The 24,598-nt window shown below is 37.0% G+C and overlaps 1 protein-coding gene across 1 annotated transcript; it reads left to right on the forward strand.

Annotated features, from left to right (window-relative positions):
* The first annotated feature begins 595 nt into the window (after positions 1-595).
* On the forward strand, positions 596-24,520 carry LOC140150446 (uncharacterized). The gene is made up of 17 exons (XM_072172459.1): positions 596-634; positions 1,442-1,925; positions 2,762-2,918; positions 4,043-4,152; positions 4,651-4,778; positions 5,999-6,295; positions 8,038-8,172; positions 8,659-8,841; positions 9,715-9,831; positions 10,427-10,570; positions 11,731-11,943; positions 13,997-14,122; positions 19,449-19,511; positions 20,735-20,864; positions 21,690-21,854; positions 22,571-22,659; positions 24,099-24,520. The coding sequence occupies exons 1-17, from the start codon at positions 596-598 to the stop codon at positions 24,231-24,233; spliced, it is 2,715 nt and encodes a 904-aa protein (XP_072028560.1). The 3' UTR covers positions 24,234-24,520.
* Positions 24,521-24,598: the final 78 nt, after the last annotated feature.

Consider the following 24,598-nt stretch of genomic DNA (forward strand, 5'->3'; position numbering starts at 1 on the left):
GGGATGATGAGACGAGGAGATGATCGGGTGGAGGAGAGGAGTGGAGAGGAGAGGAGATCGAGAGAAGAGAGGAGGGCGAGTAGAGCAGGGAGGAGTTTATTCCGTTTATTTTAATTTTTCCACGTTGATCATAGGCCTACTGCCAAAACAGTGAGAGGGGGAGAAGAAATACAATATCCAATATAATTCAGATATCCACATAATTCAAAAGATGACACAGGTGAGAGTTGGGGAGGGGGAGAGACTAGAAAGAGAAGAATGCGAGAGGAGAAGAGGCGTCCTTTTTTTTTAAATGTCACAGTAATATAGACCAGAATGACATCAAATTTGCGTTCGGACCTGATATAGGCCTATGCTGCCTACTAGTTGAATGAGAGACATGAGTAAGATTGCCCACTTGAAGCACCAGTGTTGCATATAATTGACTTATCCAACCTTTATTGACAGACGTAAGTGTGATTGACAGCACCTATTATTACCTCTTGAAATGAGAAGCATGATGCCCCAAACGTAACAATGAAGTCAAATTACACACCATCTCATCCCTTGCGTTTTTGTTTCTGAACAATAGAGCTCCCAAAACAGAAAAAATAAAATGACAGGAAGTATACTGCCAAATCAAAGACTGTACCAGGTATTTCATAATAATCACCCACTTCAGTATGTGCGCCAGTGCTTTATTATGTTTGAGTGGCCAGATTCATTATCAGTCAGTAACTTGCAATGAGGTCTATTTTGAACAGATTAAAAGTTAGTTCTGGCCTTGTGTATACTTTTTGCCATAGGCAATTTGTATTTTTTAGGGAGAGGGAATCACTCTTACCCTGTGTATATTAAATCATTTGGAGTTTGTATTGCACAGAGGATTCTCATAATGGCTACCTTATCAAGCTCTTTGCCTTTTTTTTATAAAGTTTGAAGAAATAATTTAGTATACAAATATTAACTGGCTATGAGTGTGATGGTTGAAATATAATCACGAGGTGAAAGATGGATTGTTCCATTCGACGGGCCGGAACGGCAAGTGGAATGGAAAAATACATCTTTCACCGAGTGATTATATTTCGACCATTACGCGAATTTAAGACAGTTAATATTTATATCAATCATGCATAAATTCTATTACTAAAATACTATTTAAGGTAGGAAATACATTTTTTCATCAACACAACACCATATGTTTTGCTGTGATATACACATTTTGGGGTCCACCCCGTAACTAAATCGGTGAGTCCAAGAGTCAGCACACGGTTTGGCGCAGGCGCACTACGGCAGAGCACTATGATGGTAAAGACTATCACACGGAGAGGGTGATGGTAAAAATGATAAATGGTAATCAACCAATGAACTGTCTAGAATTTATTTATGAGTGATATAATATCAAATTATGGCCAAAGCAAGCTCCATTAATTTGATGTTTTCTGTTCACTTCATTATACAGATGGAACAATTTCACAGTACCTGTTACGGCAAAAATGTCCGTATTGAAGAAAATGGGACAACAGCAACTCGAACAAAGGACTACTTCTTTGGTACAGTTTTTGGTGCTGTACCATTGAAACCCTTCCAACCAGTATCAGTGGAGATTACCTCAGAGGTCGACAACATGGATGGAAGGTTACGTTATGGATTTACAAACTACAATCCGCTGGAAATCTTTCTGGACTCAAATAATCCCTATTATATGACAGATCTGTTAAAAACAGGCAAAGTTTGTGTCAGAAAGCTACCGTATGAAGTGTCTCAGGTTGGCCATACAATATCTTATTATTACACGCCGAGACACAATATATTTGTGTCATTTGATGGTGTTCCTTCAGTGGAAATCAGCAATAGAGGATGGAGAGGATCGGTGGATTTCAGTAAACCTATATGGCCAATACTTGACTTGCATGCAGGAACAAAAGGCATCAAAATTGTACCAGGTAATTTGTGTGTTTGTGGTAGAACATGGAGTTTTCTATAAGTCTGATGTATCGTAAGGCCCAGTTTAGGATTATGATGATTTTGACTTCAGATACATTTTTGAATGTTTATTAATGCATGTAAATTACCATTTTTAATTTTCTTTTTCATAATTAAACTAAGCCCCCCCCATATGAATTACTTAAGCACCTGTGGTGTTCATAAGGTCAATGAGTAAGTACGTTGTTTTAATCAAAGACCTTTTTATTTTTAGTTTATGATAAGAGCAAGTGTTACCCAAAGACGCTCAATGCAATTTACCAATATGTCACTCAAAGACTTTATATTTTACTGAAAGCTCCTAGATTCCAGTTCTTCAGGCTTAAGGGAGTATCCAGGTGCATGTCCAGAAGGATAGGGGCACATTTTGGCTAATGGGGGGGGGGGTTGACTGCCTGGGGAGAACTCAAGTGATATTTTGGTAGGAGTATGCGGCGTGGAGCGCCAAACTTTGGGAACTAAGAACTGATTTTTGGGCAAAATAGGGACTTGATGAATTGAAATTTCCACATTTTTGTGGGGTCTGTGAGCTAAAATTGGGCCAAATTATAGGCTTAGGAGTTAAAAAATTTGTTCCAAATTTGAGCTTTAGAGCTACAATTTTCAGAGGTTGAGGCTCAATGAACTGGAGCATGATGCAAATGTGGGTCTTAAGGAACTGCTGGATAGCCTGAAAAAGGGACCCTCAACCGCCGCACATATACCCGTACCACCTTTACATGTGAGTGACACCCCCCCGGGTGACTGCTAGGTTTCATGTGTCCTCCATATAATATTATGTATGATTGGCTTTCAGCACCTCTTGAAGTATTAGCCCATGGAGCTGATGCTATTGCAGCATATAGAGAAGCAACTGCAGCTGGTACCATACAGCTAAAGCAGACTAGACTGATGTTGGTTGGACAAGAAAGAGTCGGCAAGACTAGCCTGAAGAAAAACTTGGTCAATGAAACGTAAGAAGTTTATAAAAATGTAAAGTATATAATAAGCTTATAAATCCAGATAATATGCGATGCAGCACATCAAAAGTGGTGACTTTACAAGTGAAGTCAATTTTGAGTTCAGTTGTTCTGCTTTGAAAGGATTTTGCAAGCTTTAAAATGATACCTCATTTGCTAAAATTGATCACGGCATTCATATTTTATAAGTGAAAAAGCATTATTTTTTCTGTCTATTTTAATCTATAGCTTGAAAAGCACTTTGCTGCAAAGTCCCCCTTTTGATCTGCTGCATGACAGAATGTATTGCACATTATGCACCCCTTATCATTCTGTTTGTTGTCAATATCTACTCCCTATTCCAAAAAAATACAGCACTAATTTTGGGGATTAAAAAATATTATCCAGTTAAGTTTTGCCCAATGAAACATTAACCCTTTAATTAATTCTAACTGTCAACGATAGTTAAATTTGGTCAGTTTTTGGAAATAAGGGCCAAAAACATGCATTTTTCGTATGCTGTGATAATCAAGCCCAAAGACTTGTACAAAGACTAATTTCAAGTTATGCAATGCATACTTATTTTTGGAAAATACACATCTTTTTCAAAAACAATTAACAAAAATAGCATAAAATATTCGAATTATTTGTTAATTCTAACCGTATACTCAAGATTTTGGTTGCTTAGACTTGAACCAAGTCTTACAATTTTGTGTCTACAATTGTAAGAAAACATGAAAAAATGAATGTTTTTGGCCTATCAACTTAAAAAATTTAAAATGTACATTCATTTTTAAAAGTGCTTGGGCTTCATCAAAACCCATTGGGTTCACCCCAGACTTTTCAGTTAGCAATATCGCCAAAAGGCGCCCCCCTTAAAATTTGTCTTGCCCCCCTCTGAAAAAGTGCTGGCTACGCCACTGGCCTCAGGTATAACAAAAATAGGTCTGATCTTGGAACATTTGTGTAAATATGAGTCCACTTTGACTGCTCGGGGGCAGGTATGTGTCCCTACTCAAACCAATAGTAATAGTGGTACACAAAACATAAATGAATACATTGAGAGGGAATGCAGCAAGAAAAGTAAAACTGAAATGAATAACATAATGTACATAAATATGTTATTAATTATTCTCCAGATTTTGCAATAGTGAAGCTAGCACAGAGGGAATAGATGTTTCCTTGTATGTTACACCTACACATCCAAACTTGATGCGATGGCAGTCACAAGAAGGCCGTGAACTAGAAGGTTTGTATATATAAATTATGCTTTTACACCCTGCCATATACATATGTTCATATAATTTAATAATTCATGACCAAGTAAAGCTGCATATTATAGGATTTTGTTTCACAAATTTATTAGTATCAATATCTGCACTAAAACTCAAATAATGCAACAACCAGCTCTAATACCCATGGCAGATCATCCTTATTTTGGAATATTTGGGTGTACATTGAAGGTAGTTTAAAACCTATATCCTTCCTTTTTACATGCACATCTATCAAGCGGGGCGAAAGATTGGCTCCACAGACCTGCTCATCAGATCAACATACAGTTGTTGTACCCGAATGGAAACTCCATTCATATGGTGTCATTCTTTCAACAGTGCAGTGCTGCACCAGTCCTTTGGAACATTACGACTGCACTAAATGTGAACATCTTTAAACGTGCATCTGAATGATAGCACACTGAAAATCCCTCAAATCTTTAATCATAAACTTTACATTTTTGTCTCTTTTAAAGAAATTCAGTCATCATATATTTCTGGTGTAGCTGAGAGTATGACAAGCATCAAGGGATGGCAACCAAAAGAGGAGTATTTGCCAACTGATATCCGCCATGAACCTGTCACCAAGAAGAAACCAAAAGAGGTCAGAATTCATGCATAATTTTAAGAGTAAACTGTTGGACATGGAGGTACAGTGTTAGGGGCTGTGCAATAATTATTAGCCTTGGTGGGAGGGTAAAATGGAGGGGGAGGTAAGAAATTTTGACAAGCCAAAAGGGAGGGAAGCGATTTTTGGCACACATTCATGGGGCGCGCTTTTAAATAAAATCCTTTAAAAGGCTTAGGAAAACAGTACAAAAACCAGTAGCATAGCCAGGGGGGCAGACTGCCGATGGAAGTTGTGATTTGTTGACCCAAAATTTTTTTGCATGGTTTGAAAAAGTCAAGAGCAAAAAAAAAAAAAAAAAAAAAAAAAAAGGATAATAGGTGGTACCAACATAAAAACACAAAATTTTATGTACAATTCAATTTCATTCACAATTTTTCAAATTTTTTTTATAATTCTCTTCTTTTTCTGTCACCCTGGGTAAAAAATAATCTATTGTTAACCCAATTTTGTTTTCACTAACGCCTTCCGTCTACCGACGGCCTTACATGAACCGGACGGTTATGACGAGCGGGAGGGGCATCGCCCCTCTGCCCCCCACTGGCTACGCCACTGGGCTTATACCCGAGTGGTTACAGTAGTATTTAATAGCATTTCAGTATTCATTTGATGGCTTTGAAGATGGACTGAATAATAGTTGAAACATTTTCATTTTGGTTAATATACATGTATGGTCACACTTGGAATTAGGGCATTAGACATGATAACAGATATTTGCATGCATGTGAAAGTACTGCCATCCCATAATGCTTTATACACAGAGGCATTAAAAGATATATATAAAACTTTCATTTTGGTTTGGATGTGCGGTATTTGGCATTTTGGTATGGATGAATATTGGGAACTGAGCTCAGAACTAATTTCCCAGCAAAAGTTGTAAGACCTATGAAAAATCATTTTTCCCAATTTTGGCTGAAGAGCTACCATTTGGGAAGTTTTACTCAATTGGAGTTAATGAACTGGAGCATGTTGTCCAACTGGGGTTCTTCAAAACTGTGTGAGGGTCTGAATAATGGACCCTTGATTGCTACATGTATGTCATACATCATCTTCATATGTATGCTATATGGTGTATGGTTAAACGTTTTTGTAAAATCCACAAGCAGCTTTTGTGGATTAAAGAAGATGTACAAAAGAAGTATGCAAAGAATATTAAACTGATAAATTTGTCATAACAGATAAATTTTTTATAACAGGTCTCTCCTGAAATTGTTGCGGCATCGCATACTTCACAAGATGAATCTCAGACACCACCAACACCTTTCTTTTCCAGAGCAACTGCCAGAGGATTTGTAGCTCCAAAACTTGAAATACCAGAGAAATCATCAGTGTATGTGGAAGATGAATCAGATATGAGCTATTTAGATGATGACATCAATGAAATACCAACATCAATCATAGATGAACTCTTTAAAGAGCATGCGACTGAACAAAGTCTACAAGTTCGTATTTGGGATTTTGCAGGACAGGACCTGTATTATACCACACATCAGGTTTGTAGTTTGTATAGGGTGTAGTACATTTTAAATCAATACAATTTGAAATTACTTGGTACTCTAGGTCGGTAAACATGAGTGAGGTTTAATCTTTCCCTAGAAAAGTCCTTTTCAGAGTTCTGAGCTTTCAGAACTCTGGCGAGTGCCATTTTCAGAGCGAATAGTATTAGGCCTAATAGTATTAGTAATACAGGGGTATAAACTGAATTTTATTCCCTGCAGGACCTGACAAGTATATAATTGCTTCCACTAAATCAGCAGGACCCAATTTCCCTCGAAAATATCACTGAACATGCAGTTATTTAGTACACTTGATTGCACATGACAAAATAGTCTGTGTGTCATGGGGCAACTATGCAAAATTAGACTGCCTCGGATTTGACTCCTTCTCTGGATTAAGAAGTGCCTGCTCTTAGATGACACATTAAGTTGCTAATGCTTTGGCTCAGTATGATATTATACAAATATTAACTGTCTATGAGTGTAATGGTCGAAATATAATCACAAGGTGAAAGATGGATTGTTCCATTCCACGAGCCGGAATGGAACAATCCATCTTTCAACGAGTGATTATATTTCGACCATTACACGAATATAAGACAGTTAATATTTGTTTTATATCACTCATGCATAAATTCTATTAATTACTAAAATACTATTTAAGGTAGGAAATACATTTTTTCATTAACATAACACCATGTTTTGCCGTGATATACTTCACATTTTGGGGTCCACCCCATAACTAAATCGGCGGGTCCAAGAGTCGGCGCACAGCTTGGCGCAGGCGCACTACGGCAGAGCACTATGATGGTAAAGACTATCACACGGAGTGGGTGATGGTAAAAATGATAAATGGTAATCAACCAATGAACTGTCTAGAATTTATGTATGAGTGATATAATATGTACTATCAATCTCTGCATTACAGACTAGTCTGACAAGTAGGATCCGTTTTTCTTAATCACCAGACCATCTACTCAGACTGATCACTCAAGCAAGATTAACTGAAGAAGTTCACTAGCTGTGCCGCCCCCCAAAAAGCTTTTTCTTTGGGCAGCGCAGTTAGTGGACTTTTGCAGTTAATCTTCTTTGAGCGATCCTTATTATAGGGTTTATGATCATCAGAGTCTGAGTAGATGGTCTGGTAACCAAGAAAAATCAAATCAAGATGGTGTTAGAGGTTATAATCCTGTTTTAGGGGAGAGAGTTGAAGCAAAACTGGGTAGAAAATGACATAGAAACCTAAAATATCCCTGACTGGGTAACAATTCTCCCGACTGTAATCAAAGGATTCAGGCAGGCCGTTTAACTCATATGCTAGCGCAATACAAAAAGGTGGCGACAGCGCCGGCTTTCCTGTGTATTACCCTGCACTAACATGGCATCCAATGGCGTCTCCCGGGCGGGGCCATTTTGGAAAAGTAAAGAAAAATGCTGCTGCCACCACGATAGTACTAAAAGTTACGTAAAAAAATATGCGTAGTGCTGTGGAGACTTACTTTAACATGACGTCACGAATATGCTAATTAAAGAAAAAATGCTGCTGCCATCTACGTCCACATGTTGCAAGCGTGACGATCGCCTGGCCTCACGTCGACGAACGGAGTTTCAATTCCATCGCACTACGTGCTCTATATACTTATTCCATGATTCAGGGAGGGGATATGTCTTCACGTCCTTCCCCTTATACACATGTGTCATTGTTGACATGGAGCTTAACTTGGTCGTATATTTTGTAGGTTTTCTTGTCCAGAAAGGCAGTGTATCTCGTTGTGTTCGATTTGTCTAAAGACTTAGACCAACAAGCAGAAGTAAGCATGTATTGTGTTGACTCGGGGGATGTGAAGGAATCAAAGTTAGGAAGAGAATATTCGGTAAGTTTTTTATTTTTGTTTGGTTGTTTATTTATTTGTTATTCAATGATAGTTTGTTTTTTATACTCAGATATGGATACTGATTTATAACTACGTTTCAGGCATGCACTCTATTGTTAAACCTAACCCTAACCGCCTGAGGGCTTTTTGGCGATGGGAAGGGAAAGAAGGAAGGAATAAAGAGAGAAAACAAAGAAAGAAGTAGTTTGCTCTTGGTGGGATTCAAACCCGAGACCCCTTGCATGCCAAGCACTGGGTTGGCAACACTTTGCTATGGCTCTTGGGCTTCGCTGGATATCACTTAGGTCGATTGTGTCATCACACCACGTGGGATATATATCAAGTAGTATTTTGTAGTACACAGTCCTGTTAGGGTTAATGTAAAAATTGTTACCAATCTCAGTTTTTTTGTCTTCAATATATTCCAGACAATGTGATCACATATTTTTTACAGAACACTATCAATTTATTTTTGTATGTCAACAGGTCTGTGGACATCACCATGGATTTACCAGCTTGGACTTTTTAGATTTCTGGATGCGATCTATTTATACATTTGTAATACCCAACAAGGAGAAAGAAGATATGGAACAACTCTCACCACCCATCTTCATCATTGGCACACATAAGAATGATCTGCATAACGACTCTCAAATGAGAGACAAATTGGTAAAACATTTTCAATGAAATTAATGACTTCTTGTGTAATGCGTTCCTATATATTATTGATTGGTTTTTTAAAATTACATATGTTGAAAACCTATAATTGCACAAGGATAAAATAAACCGTTTAGTACATCAGAGTTCAATACTAAACAGTCATCTTAGGGTATTTAAATAAAGGCATTTAATTTAATGCCCACGTGACCAGATGGACGCTGACATTACAGCTTCTAGACAGGATGTCTGGAAAGTAAACTTTAGCACAGCGGGTGGTCTTATTGTGTATTTCAATTGAAAACGCGGGATGCATGTCCAAATTTTATAGCAAATTTGTCAATTTTTGCAACTTTGTAGTGTTATTGTAAGAGTTTGCGTCGATAACGTTTTTTCAGTCGGTAAAAACTTCCAAAATTTAGTTCTTGAAAATGTACTAAAAAAGTAGAATCCTCCAATGTGTAATTAAGTTGCCTTACACATTTTCAGCAATTTTGATAATATTTGTCTGAAAAATTCCTATCTCTTAGCATTGTAGCACATCTACTGATCACTTGGTGGTCTTGGTATGGCGGTGCCCATGGGTCATGTGGGCATTAAATTAGTGCCTTTTAATAGCCTATGGTGACTGCTAAAGTGAATTTGCTGTAACAAGCAGAGCTGTACCTTCACTTCACTTTGTCAGGTCGTTAATTACACAAAATTACCATTCTGACTACAAAATGTGTGGCCCTGACACATGGATTATTCACACTGATCTGAAATTGATACCTGCCAACAGCAAAGTTTAGTGGGGGGAGGTGCAGGGTAGCTGGTATAAAGGTACTGCCCTGACAACAAGTTAGAATGAAAATGATGATAAATACAATGTTATTTTTTTCTCAGGTAAAAGGAAAGATGACTACAATACAGGACTTTGTTTCCAAGCAGTGTTACAGAAAACATGTTGTGTCCAAATATTATGCTGTGGAAAACAATCTGACAGAGGATGAGGATGGAGAGGTATGGTATGTTGGTACTTAAGTCAAGAAACTAAACTGAGAAATTTCAGACTCCATAGAACTATGACAAATAACATTTGGATTGTGATGATTGGGGCCTAAATAGTGGGGTTATTTTGGCATTGTACTTTGTTATTTTGAAGGCCCAAAGTCAAACAAAAAGGTGTTACAACGCAATGTAGGGTGTGTTTTTGGATATTGCATTATATATTACATGCTTCTATAGTTCATACATTTGTGCACATACAAAAGGTTTGTCATAAGGATAGCAAAATAATCTGGAAGTGCAGTGCCAAATTAATGCACCTTTCTGGTATTGTATTTCCTTTAATCTATGCATAAATGGTAAATCCTATGGGGAACCAAGGGTGTTTTAGCATGGAACTACAGGTTAAATTAAATATGGCTGATAAAAAACTTTTTTGCAGTACACCAACTCAAGGCTCACTGACAAGGATCATAATGTTATCCCTGGGTCTGGGCTGATTCCTAATAGCCATGGCTACTTAAAGGTCTGATGAAGAGTTATTTTACTAACTTTAATATAATATTTCAGTAAAATTTTGAAGAAAAAAGATAATTTTATTGCTCAACAGGTCTTCAGACTACAGAACCACATTAAAGCTGTCATTGAGAAGGAACCATATATGGAGGAAAGAATACCACTGCGATGGTTGCTGTTTCAAAAGAAAGTCCAAGAAATAGCTCGCCAAGGAAAGCTGTGCATTTCTCTGAAAGAAGTAAGACTGGTCTGTAACAGAAGCAAATGTATCTCATCAAAATTATTACATTAATTGAGTCTGATCACTCTCTCCTACTTGTTCAGCATAAAAAAAATTCTGATAAATTTTTCTCCATATTGCTAGGCCGAAATTATGGAATCAAATCCCAAATCACATTTGGCTCAGTGAAACACCTACTCATTTGTTTCCTGATTAATATGTTTGCTGAATTATGTTTTTTATTATATGGTCTTATATACTTCATGTTTCTTTCCTGCTACCCTTGCCATGATCTCTATGAATTGGTGATATATAAGATCTATGTATGCAGGTATGCCTGGGGGTTACTCAAGTTTGGTTTTGGTAGGGAGTTTCCAACCCCGGTTCCAGCACTCCTTGTATCCGCGAGTACTCATGCTTGTCGGCGAACCTTGACAATACCCCCTTTTGAATCTGCTTTTGTGAAGTTTTCAAGATAAAAACACCCCTATCCCTTTTTTCGCTGAAACACAAACAGCATTTCTAATATACCCCTTTCTGACGGAAACACGTATAGGGTATAATGCGTCGTATATTGATGTGATGATGTAATGTTGTGCATAGGATTTGTAAATGAAGAATAATGAAACTATGATGATTTATATACATGTGGTACATACATTAAGAGCACTCTTTTTTCCATTTTGTGAACAAGTGGTATTTAAAATTACCCTTTTTTTTTTTTTTTTTGAATCACACACTTTATCTGAAAATACCCCTAATTTTGTGAAATTTTCGACAGCATGAGTACCCGCGTTTACACAGAGTGTCGGAACCGGGTTTCCAACAGGAATCACAAATTAAAAATTGGACCCCATCACCAGGATGTCAGCAGTCGACTATGTACACTACCAGATTCCTATTGCTGCTGACCCTAGAGGTACACTGCCCAGTTACTTTGTGGCTACTCTAGTACCAGTGCAGTACCAATCCAGTACCAGTGTGTGTGTGTGTGATTATGATATGTGTACTCTAGAGTACCCACACAAGTACTCTTGAGCACCAATGAAGTACTAAGTTGGGCAGGAGTGTACTTTTTTGTGCTTTTGATATTAAAATCAAATTTGTTGTAATTTCTCAACAGTCTTCAACAATATGCTAAAGGTGCTGTTTATATTTTGTAATTTGACTTGTTACAGGCAGAAAAATGCTACTGCGACCTACCAGGAGCTCCACAGCAAGTGCCATCATCTTCAGAAATGCTGACAATGCTAGAGTACTTCCATGACATTGGCCAGATAGTGTACATCAAAAATGGTGGTGAAGACTTGAAAAACTTGGTTATCTTGGACCCCAATTGGCTGATAAAGATATTCAAAGAAGTTGTGTGTGTGGTTGATGATGATAGCAAGGTAAAGGTGTAGAAACTGACCCAGCAAAATTTATAAATTATTACACATGCATTATCTAACAGTAGGGATGACCATCATAATTTCATGTTGCCCCTTTTGCTACAAAAGATTGTTTTCTGGAAAGAACTCATCAACAGAAGTATTTTGGTGGTTAAATGGTCAAAATCGGTCAAAAACTTTTCGAATTATGAATTTTCAAAGTTTCCCATTCTGATTGGTCATTGGAACGAAATAAATCGACAAAGTCTAAATATAGCAATGTGAGCAAAATGGGTATAAGCATATATTTACCTTTTTATATTTCTTTATTTTAATATATATGCAAACATGAAACAAGCATATTGTGAAAGTATCAAAGGGTTTCTTATGAAATGGCACTTTACTAGTCAATAGCATTAAGTATTTCTTCAAACCGAGGCACTGAAATCATGCTTTTAGAAAACATTTGCCAAAAATCATCCATAATGGCCAAAGTGGCACAAAATCAAAAGTCCAGGTGAACTTTTTTTCCACAACAATATACACTACACATAAGAAAAATACTAATGTACTACAAAGGATTTTCAACATAGGAATCCAAACAATCAAGTACCAACATGCACAGCTTTGTCCTGATATCACTTCTGGGGTTTTAACAAAATGTTTAACCTCTACTGTGATTGGCAGCAGCATAAGGTATCTCTTTGATAGCTGATAATGCCCAGCCATTCAGCAAGTGGCTAATAACTGACCTTGATAGGCTTGAATGAATACTGTCATGTGCTACAAAACCATCACACTCCAGGGGCTGGTCACTCCATATGCTACAGGGAGCACAGTACTTTAACAATGGAGTGAAAGACTCATTATTGATTAGGGCGTATTTTAAAAGTACAGCTCCTGTGCGTGTATAGCAGCAAGTCAGTGCAGATGGTATAAATATAAGAAAATGTTTAGGGTTGAGATCAGGTGAATAATACAACAAATGAGCATGAAACTTCACATTTATGTTCAGAAAGGTGTCTATTTAACATGATTCGAAAGGTGTTTGGAAATTCCAAAGGGAAGCTGGTGATTTAATTTTTAACTCGAGATCTACTTGTCCGCTTTTTTTTTTTCCTTTTTACAGAGGGTATGATAGAGGTAATAACACTCTGCCAAATTACAGCTCAGTAGGTCAAGGTGTTCACCTGATCTTATTCATCTGAATATTTTGTGCCATTCTGAGCAGTGCTGCACTGGGCCACTGGCAATTAAGCGCACTGTGGCGATGGACCAATTTTGACTCACACTTACAGAAAAAAAAAAAAAGTTATGATGCTGTAACTTGCAAGATAGTTACAAATCATAATTGGCATTAACATCTCCATTTTTTACAGAAAAATTATGAAAAATAAAAGAATGAGCTCAATTTAGAAATGTCTGTGCAAGCAGTGCACAGTTGAGCTCCCTGCATGTCTATGGGAGTGTTCTAATCAAGTTGATGGTTCATTGGTCATCCCTACTAACAGTGTATGTGATGGGTCAAATGCCAGACATGAACAGTATAAATGCCTGGCTGCTTTTAAGGTGATATCATACAAAGCAGTCGCTAGGAGCGTAGCATTTTTTGGTGATGAAACTTCTGTCACTTACCAGAAAAGCTATTGCCGATATCTGATCAATAAGTCGCTAGCATGTCCTAGCAGCAATTTGCAACCAGTTGACTTGAAGGCGACTTTGTCACTATATCGCTAGCCACGACTGGACGCTTGTAGCGATTGTGCAAATGCTACTAGCATTTGATTACTAGTGATTTTTGAACACACCTTCATTTGGAGCTAAAACAGTCCGAAATTGAAATTTTCGTGCACACAAATAAAAGTCCCAGTAAAACAGGAACAAGATATGCTCGACCAGCCGACCCCCCCCCCCCAATTTTAATGCTTCCGCTGCCACTGAATAGCATGAAGTAGCTGTACCAGCCCATTTTTTAAGTTGTATTCCTAATTCAATACTCATCAATGTTTATTATTTATTTTTAAAGGATTTCACTCAATCATTAATCATGGGATGTTTTATCCTTATATCATAGCGTGCAATAGATATAGACTCATGGAGCAAACTCCTCAAGCAAGGGATACTTGATGACCAACTGATGAACTACTTGTTAAAGCGATTCCTAGGAAACAGTTCACAGGATGAGGCTCACTCCAGAAAGGTAACTAAGCTTTATAGTAAACTATTTATCTTGTTGACCCAAATTAGTCCAAGAAATGAAGTTTTGTTTCGGAAATGTAACCTGTGCACATACAGTATGTAAGTGAAAGAACATCTTGTAAAATAGAATTGCATATCTGCTTTATGTCAAATGCATTCTGCAGTACAACCAACATGATATTATGAGATGTTGGTTTTCTCTATTGCATTCCTGGTGACCCATAACCCATCCCAATTTGCTCCTGTAACATTCACTTGGGCTTTTTTGGTTCACTGTAATAAATAATTTTTGGTTCACTGTAATAAATAAAATGGCAGAAATATCTGCACATACCACGTTCTTGCACTCACATGACGATATACCTGTAGCTATGTAAAAGTGGATGTACGTACCATGATAAAGTGGATGTAGCGCAACCTCACTCTTCTATTTAGCCTATTTGGTCTGATATTTAAAAAAAAGGATAGTAAGTTTCGCCAAAAAAAAAGTAAGTGGCATATTATTGTGTAATACATGTATATAGCTGTAAAAGTGCATAACAAAGCTTTTCAGAAAAATGTTCCTGAAACATCATCTTTAATTTTGTCTTTATAAATGGTAAAGCAGTTTTAAATGGATCATGTCAGTGGTTTTGTATGTTGCCTCAAATTATTGATTTGGAATTTGTTTCATTTCAGCCCTGTGCTACACATGCATGATCCGATGATTGTAATAAACTTAAGGAGGTACTACACCCCTGGCCAATTTTGTGCCTATTTTTGTATTTTTCTCAAAAATTATAGCACAGTGGTGACAAGTAAGATATGTATATTATAGGGGCAAGGACTACAACTACTGTACTGAAAATGCAGCAACTCAAAGCAAGTAGTTATTGATTTATTGATCAAATGTTGGTTTTCCCTCATTTTCGACTGTTACTCCACAACTGTTGTCAGTAGTAAGATAGCCTGTAGGGACCATTTCAAGGTCACACGAGCTCATGAATATTAATGAGGTAGGCGTGGCTAATTAGCATATATGAATATGAATGAGGGGCGTGGCTAATTAGCATATATGAATATTAATGAGGTGGGCGTGGCTAATCGTTCAAAAAAATTCCCCACAAAAAATTTCAAAAAAAAAATTTCAAAAAAAATTTTCAAAAAAAAAAATTCAAAACAATTTTGAAAAAAAAATTCATCAGTATGCGCTAATTGCCACAGATGAATATGAATGAGCTAATGTAAATAAAATACCGCCATTTTGAATCGAGAAGTTGATTTTTTAACAGCGTTCATATTTAGGGACGTTAATATTTAGGGACGGTGAAATGAGTGAATGAGCAGTGAAATGAGTGAATGAGCAGTGAAATGAGCGAATGAGCAGTGAAATGAGCGAATGAGCAGTGAAATGAGCGAATGAGCAGTGAAATGAGCAAATGAGCATTGAAATGAGCGAATGAGCAGGGAAATGAGCAAATGAGCAGGGAAATGAGTCAATGAGCATGTAAAATGAGTCAATGAGCACGTAAAATGAGTGAATGAGCAGTGAAATGAGCAAATGAGCATTGAAATGAGCAAATGAGCAAGGAAATGAGCAAATGAGCAAGGAAATGAGCAGGGAAATGAGTCAATGAGCATGTAAAATGAAATTCTATCTTCTTTTTAAACTTTTATTAGCAACTTCCAGAAAAGTGCGGTCGATTAACGCACTTTAGTCATCGCTTTCCATCTCGACATCCTCTTCGTCCTGTTGGAAAAGCCCGGCGAATTGAGATCGATGTTTAGCCAACGTTATTTTTACCGCTTTGCCTACGTCCATGCCTTTATCCGTCTTCTCTTCGAGGTCGATCACGATATCCTGATGAGTTTCGTCATATTTCAAATGGACGTTATGTGCCAAAAATTCGCGAATATACATGAGCTCATGCATATATGAATATTAATGAGGGGCGTGGCTAATTAGCATATCTGAATATTAATGAGGAGGCATTTCCGGTTGAACTTTTCAAAATGGCGGTATTTCCGGTTGACCTTTGACCCTGACAGGACCTCGTGACCTTTGATGAGCAAGTGAGCAGTGAAATGAGCAGCGAAATGAGCAAATGAGCAGCGAAATGAGCGAATGAGCAGGGAAATGAGCAAATGAGCAGGGAAATGAGTCAATGAGCATGTAAAATGAGTCAATGAGCACGTAAATTGAGTGAATGAGCAGTGAAATGAGCGAATGAGCAGTGAAATGAGCAGGTTATAAAAAGGCCGGTTTCACTCCGTTCTTGTCATAATTTTGGAGATCAACTCTCGAGGAGTTGACGCATGGCTTCTATTTCAGCGTTCAAAACCCACCTTTGTCACGCGTGCGACAAACGTTTCGATCGATCATTTAACTTGAGGAGACACGTGACAACGATGCACGGCGAAGAGGAAGAACAACGCTCCGAGACGGACGATTCGAACCCGAAAATTCGGGGCCGGATGATTCGAAGCGGGAAGCGCTGCATCCGGAGAAGATAGCGGCGTGGAGTTGGAGGATAATGTCACGTATCGGGAATGGCTTAAACGGGCCAGAGTAGCTACTCGTGAGATGAGGGTCCAGAAATACGAAAAGTACGTCAACGAAGGTATGGCTGAAGACCTGGCCGAAGAAAAGGCCAATATGAAGACCGCGTGGGCCGTTAAACGCGATTTTTTTGACAGCTACGGGACATTTTTGGCACATAACGTCCATTTGAAATATGACGAAACTCATCAGGATATCGTGATCGACCTCGAGAGAAGGCGGATAAAGGCATGGACGAGGCAAAGCGGTAAAAATAACGTTGGCTAAACATCGATCTCAATTCGCCGGGCTTTTCCAACAGGACGAAGAGGATGTCGAGATGGAAAGCGATGACTAAAGCGCGTTAATCGACCGCACTTTTCTGGAAGTTGCTAATAAAAGTTTAAAAAGAAGATAGAATTTCATTTTACATGCTCATTGACTCATTTCCTGCTCATTTCCTTGCTCATTTCCTTGCTCATTTGCTCATTTCAATGCTCATTTGCTCATTTCACTGCTCATTCACTCATTTTACGTGCTCATTGACTCATTTTACATGCTCATTGACTCATTTCCCTGCTCATTTGCTCATTTCCCTGCTCATTCGCTCATTTCAATGCTCATTTGCTCATTTCACTGCTCATTCGCTCATTTCACTGCTCATTCGCTCATTTCACTGCTCATTCGCTCATTTCACTGCTCATTCCCTCATTTCACTGCTCATTCACTCATTTCACCGTCCCTAAATATTAACGTCCCTAAATATGAACGCTGTTAAAAAATCAACTTCTCGATTCAAAATGGCGGTATTTTATTTACATTAGCTCATTCATATTCATCTGTGGCAATTAGCCGCGCCCTGATGAATTTTTTTCAAAATTGTTTTGAATTTTTTTTTTTTTCAAATTTATTTTTTGAAATTTTTTTTTTTTTTGTGGGGAATTTTTTTGAACGATTAGCCACGCCCACCTCATTAATATTCATATATGCTAATTAGCCACGCCCCTCATTCATATTCATATATGCTAATTAGCCACGCCTACCTCATTAATATTCATGAGCTCGTGTGACCTTGAAATGGTCCCTACAGGCTATCTTACTACTGTTGTCTGTGTTGAAATAAATTTTCCAGTGCAGTAGTTGTAGTAGGGATGACCATCATAATTTCATGTTGCCCCTGTTGCTACAAAAGATTGTTTTCTGGAAAGAACTCATCAACAGAAGTATTTTGGTGGTTAAATGGTCAAAATCGGTCAAACACTTTTCGAATTATGAATTTTCAAAGTTTCCCATTCTGACCGGTCATTGGAACGAAATAAATTGACTAAGTCTAAATATAGCAATGTGAGCAAAATTGGTATAAGCATATATTTACCTTTTTATATTTCTTTATTTTAATATATATGCAAACATGAAACAAGCATATTGTGAAAATATCAAAGGGGTTTCTTATGAAATGGCACTTTACTAGTCAATAGCATTAAGTATTTCTTCTAAACGAGGCACTCAAATCATGCTTTTAGAAAACATTTGCCAAAAATCACCCATAATGGCCAAAGTGGCACAAAATCAAAAGTCCAGGTGAACTTTTTTTCCACAACAATATACACTACACATAAGAAAAATACTAATGTACTACAAGGGATTTTCAACATAGGAATCCAAACAATCAAGTACCAACATGCACAGCTTTGTCCTGATATCACTTCTGGGGTTTTAACAAAATGTTTAACCTCTATTGTGATTGGCAGCAGCATAAGGTATCTCTTTGATAGCTGATAATGCCCAGCCATTCAGCAAGTGGCTAATAACTGACCTTGATAGGCTTGAATGAATACTGTCATGTGCTACAAAACCATCACACTCCAGGGCCTGGTCACTTTATATGCTACAGGGAGCACAATACTTTAACAATGGAGTGAAAGACTCATTATTGATTAGGCGCGTATTTTAAAAGTACAGCTCCTGTGCGTGTTTAGCAGCAAATCAGTGCAGATGGTATAAATATAAGAAAATGTTTAGGGTTGAAATCAGGTGAAAAATACATCAAATGAGCACGAAACTTCACATTTATGTTCAGAAAGGTGTCTTCTTAGCATGATTCGAAAGGAATATGAAAATTCCAAAGGGAAGCTGGTGATTTAATTTTTAACTCGAGATCTACTTGTTCAATATTTTAACCTTTGTACAGAGAGTATGATAGAGGTATTACTGGCAACTCTGCCAAATTTCAGCTCAGTAGGCCATGTTTTTCACCTGAAATTATTGACATGAATATTTTGTGCCATTCTTGAGCAGTGCTGAACTCAGCCACTGGCAATTAAGCGCACTGTGGTGATGGACCAATTTTGATTCGCTCTTACAGGAAAATTAAATAAGTTATGTTGCTGTAATTTGCAAGATAGTTACAAAATATAATTGGCATTAACTTCCCCAATTTGTACAGAAAAATATTGAACAATAAAAGAATGAGATCAATTTAGAAATGTCTGTGCAAGCAGTGCACAGTTGAGCTCCCTGCATGTCTATGGGAGTGTTCTAATCAAGTTGATGGTTCATTGGTCATCCCTAGTTGTAGTCCTTGCCCCTATAATATACATACCTTACTTGTCCCCAATGCGCTACAAGTTTTGAGAAAAATGCAAAAATAGGCACAAAATTGGGTAGGGGTGTAGTATCCCCTTAAGCAATCTAAAAGCTCTATTTTAATTGGCTATTATAACATGTAGCCTAATGAACCAATCCGAGGTACTGTAACAAAGGTATCAGTGCTCATGGACTTAACTGAAATGTATTGTGACCTTTTCAGAATGCTCTACTGGAGCTGATGAAGAAATTTGACCTGCTTTGTGAGAAAGAGACACCTAAGGGGGTAAGAACTTATAATTGAATACCTGAGTGGAAGAAGGGCCCAACTCCAATTTTTTACAAAAATGAGTTAGACCCATCATTTTATTGCCAGCAGACTGTTCTTCCTTGTGTGTGAAAGATGAGCCAAAATTCACTCTCTAAATAGTCTTCTACGTACACTTAATCATGGTTTTCATGGAAGAAAGGCCCAACTCCATGGAGTTGGGCCCTTCTTCCACAAATATTGGATTTAGGAGGAATTTTGTACATCCATGAAATCTGCTTTTTACTACAATAAACTTTCTTGCTAACATATTACATGCTTCTACTTGTGCAATTAATGGATAATTACCTAATTTCTGTAGCTATTTATGACACATCTGCTTACGGAACTAGCACTTGCAGTATATTAGTGGAAGAATTAAGGGCCCAACTCCAGCTCGTATTAAGACCTGTACCGTTGCCATGGAAACATCATATATAATTTCGAATGTATGTACTATTGTATGTTCATGTGTTAAAGGTCCCCTGAAGATGAAAACATTCTGTCTATAAAACTTTTCCAAATATTAAGTTTTTTCTTAATATCTCAAAACCAGTTTTGATGGAGTTGGGCCCTTCTTCCACTCAGGTATTCAATTGGAAAATGTGAAAAAAAATGAAGAACATATATTTCCAGTATTTTCAACATCAATAATAACTGTAAATTTTTAGGTCTTTTGGGAAAATACATGTATCTTCAATACGAAAGGTCAAAATTTTCAAATGATGGTTGGCTTTTCCTCCCAGCTATATACACTTTGCATACATATCATTCAATTAAAAAAAATCTAATTATTTGATATCAGAAGGACGTTCCTCTAATTCAGAATGCAATTTGGTGTGTCTGATGTGCTCTCAGGTCCCACAAAAATACTGTCCAAACGTTGCTATAAGATTCCTTGAAGGGCCAATCAATTTTCCACCTGTTCTTAGATCAAAGATAATATATATATATTGCATCAGCCATCAGGGTTCAACACATCGTGTGCCTTAACTATGCTATTGCCATGTAAGTAGCTATGAAATGAAAATGAAAGAAAGACTGACCTTTTATCTTATTATAATATTCTGAAGATTATATTCACTACAAGAAGTTTCATATGTTATAGTTGACATTTAAATTGGATTGTTGTGCATGAAATTATTGCATGTTCTGCATGGCAAAACATCCATATGTGTTTGTTGTTTACCCCTTACTCTCAGCAAAGTTCCAAATGTTACTTTGTGCCATCCCGCCTTCAACCATCACAGCACCATCAGCATGTAGACACTACCACTAGTATAAACAGACCGTCAAGAACGTTTTATGTCAACTTTCATGGATTTCTACCAGGTACAAGATCATTACTTATTAGATACAATTATCTGATTTTGAACAATGCTCCTATTTCCAAATGCCAGTTTTAAAACCCACCATTTTGTTCTGACCCCATCTTTGCACATACCAAAAGACCCTAATATTCGGAGCAGGGAGTTTGCTCCTGGGATTGGAAAAATCAATAATCTATTAACTTATATTCATAGGTTTTGTAACAGTTTTAGTCAACTCAAAAGTAGTTCAAAATTGAAAGTGAGGGCCATAACAGTACACCCCACCCCCACACACACACATATATATATATATATATATATATACCCTGTCACCCCCCCTGCATGAATGTGTAGAAAGTATAGGTGTTATGTAGCCATTGTTATCCATGGTTATCTTCAGTTTGCAGTGACACTTTAATTTGCAACTTACATCACAAAAAGTGGACATTCATAGCTTCATCAACATTAAATTTCATACTCATTGGTGGTCAACTTTTGGAGAAGAAGTAATATTACCACATGCCCAATTATTCATAAAAATGGAAATTTAATGTTAATATTCCAGATTATCCCCAGATTGCACAAACATATTGTGCTGCAGTTTGCACCTGAAAAAGATTTACAACCACCAAATTCCATGAACATTGGATTTCTGGAGACAAATTTTAATACAATTAGGTCATTTTACCAGCAACCGCTGGGAATTGAACCTGGGAACTGAAGCACCAAAAAGCTCCCTCATAATCAAGATAATTAAGACACCTTGCTGTTAACCTGGTACGTTTCCACTGCTCTGTCAAGTACACATATTATGCATAATTAATTTCTTTCTTATTGATTTTTGTAGATGGATTCTTTCATCGGATTGTTCTCCGAGCTGTTAAGTGGTCACAAGAACAATGTGATGATGTAGAGCCAATACTGATGTATGGAAGACTGACATTTTATGCTGATAATTTTCACGAGTGTATTCTTGAAATGGCACCACCTAAGGATGCCCGGATAAAAGCAAGTCATTTGTATTTATTATTGTAGCATAATGTTGGCAATTTTAAAGGTGGGTGGTCAGATATTTTCATATTATATTTTGTAACACAAATTGAGGCCTGCACCAAAATAATCAAGTTATGATTTAAATTGCACTAGCTGTTTTGATGTAAAACATGTTTCACAATGGCTCATATAACAGTAGTAACCACTATGGGGGTTAGGCTATCACTTTTTCTAAACAGAACACATTTAAGGCCTAAAATTTCACTGGGATGTTTTTATTTAAAAAATATGACCTTTCTTCTGATAACAAAATCTCCATTTTAGAAGGATAAAATAGGGAGATTAGGCTGTCAATGTGGTCACACCATCCTGTCACAAAAATAAACTCAGAGCAAACAAACTATAAGTCAGGTTGTTAAGAATTCTATCTTATGCTTTATACTATGATCAGCTCGTAATAGGCGACAATTATTTGCTTCTTGTTAGTTGTTACTGTGCGCATCAATAAAGTCCCAACTTACGCCAACGTAAATTCACAAAAACGTGTGTCAGTCATGCAATACGCAAAGTGCAATTCACGTAAGTGCTGCGCCCGCTGTGTGTACGCCATTCTATATCAATCCACAATGTTATGAGTCTAGCCTATTATGAGCTGATCAGAGTATAGTTCAACAGAGTGATAATTTTATTTCTCTGTGTTTTCTTTTTATTTTCATACATCAAATGCTTAGGTAGTCATTGAAGCCTCAGACATTGTTGGTATGCCAATGCAATGTATGACAAATACTTCTAGAAACAAGCAACTAAAACAAGCTGTTCACAAGGTAAATATTATTCCTTTATGCTCTTATCTCATTTTGTGTATTTTTGAGAAAACTTGAGCTTAGTATGTATTATGTTGCATTAAGGGATCTAGAATGAGCGTTTATTATGTTTCGACAGTATTTTTTGAGGACATGAGAGCACCTCAGACCTATCGAATTGCATTCTAAATCTGAAGCATGTCTTTCTGATATCAAATAATTTTCATTTTTGAAAATCACAATATAATACCAATTTTATGACAAATTATAAAAATTTGATATTTTTCAAATTTTGATATATAACAGTCCTCGAAATAAATTATATAAATCTAATGATATATTCTTAAAGTGTATGTAGCAGGGAGGAAAAGCCGACGGTCAATTGAAAATTTTAACCTTTCATATTGAAGATATGGATTTTTTTCCCAAAAAGACCTTTTTTTTTTGGTGTTTTGGGAAAAAAAATCCATATCTCCAATACGAAAGGTCAAAATTTTCAATTGATCGTCGGCTTTTCATCCCACCTACATACACTTTAAGTATAAATCATCAGATTTGTAAAGTTTACTTTAGTACTGTTAAATATCAAAAATATCAATTTTAATGATTTGCCATAAAATGTGTATTAAATTGCAATTTCAAAAAATCAAAATTATTTGATATCAGAAGGACATTCTTCAGTATTCAGAATGCAATTCGATATGTCTGATGTGCTCTAATGTCCCAAAATAAATACTGTCCAAACGTTCATACCCCAGCCCTTAAGGAGTCTATAAATAGGTATGATTGTATGTGCAGTTAAGTGTATCTTAAAGTTATTATATACCATTCATATCAGAGCCGTAGCAAGGTTTCAAAATGTGGGGCGGCCATCACAAATGTGGGGCAGCCAAAATATAAATATTATGCTGAAATTGAAATAAAGATATAAAGAAAAACATAACAAATTTCTCAAAAAGTGGGGCGGCCATGGCATCCCCGGCCGCCCCGCTTGCTACGGCCATGATTCATGTGCACTTCTAGTAAAATACCGTAAAGATTTGCCACATAGCGGATGATAGCGCTGCACATGGAAAACTTAACCCCGATAGAGTTTGCCACCCACTGTGTGTGTATTGCATCTTGTTAATTTCCTTGGAGGTGAATGCACTTGTGTTGCCAATTTGTTTTCCATTTTTGTGATAATTATGCTGCAAGTTGCCTCAACATCTTAATGCATTGTCTTCTTTTGGGGCTAAAATGGGCAAATATGAGGTTAATTTGGTCAGAAACCCATTATCATATTATAAGCGTCAACATTGGGGGGCTGATTGTATGGACCATCCCCCCTGGCAGATCTACACCTATGATTGTCTTATTTCTCTGTCAATAAATCAAACACACTTTTTAATCTATAATTAACATTTCTTTATAAGTAAGACTTTGTTATCATTTTTCACTATCTTTATGTCCTCTTGCAGGTCAAAGGCTTCTTAGAAGAGTCACTTAGCGACCTGAAGGAAATTTGGGCTAAAAGAATAGAATACACTTTCAGCATTGCTTGTCCCTGTGATGTTGATAGTTGTCACTTACTTATCATATTGACTACCGAATGAAGGCAAACCAAGCTTACACACATAGACCAAAATGATTTCAAACCTCTGCCTGGAAAATAGAAAGAACATCACAAAGAGACCCAGGGAATATTTAAAAACTTAGTTTAGTGAGCAACTATGTTTCCCTTTTGCACCACATATCTACATGGTTCATCATTAAACATTTTTGTAAGTTTACAGTTTTGCAGAATCATGTGCTGACACATGACATGGTGCTTGAACCTACATTCATATGCTGCCTCTTGGTCCTGAGAAACAAGAGTTATGTTGAAATGCAAAATTTAAATGTGGGGGTGGGGGGTGGGGGTGATCTTTCTGAGAGAAATGTTTCTTTATTAGCCTAATCACTTCCTTATTTGACATTT

Source organism: Amphiura filiformis, chromosome 4 (assembly GCF_039555335.1).
Source record: "Amphiura filiformis chromosome 4, Afil_fr2py, whole genome shotgun sequence".
NCBI lineage: Eukaryota > Metazoa > Echinodermata > Ophiuroidea > Amphilepidida > Amphiuridae > Amphiura > Amphiura filiformis.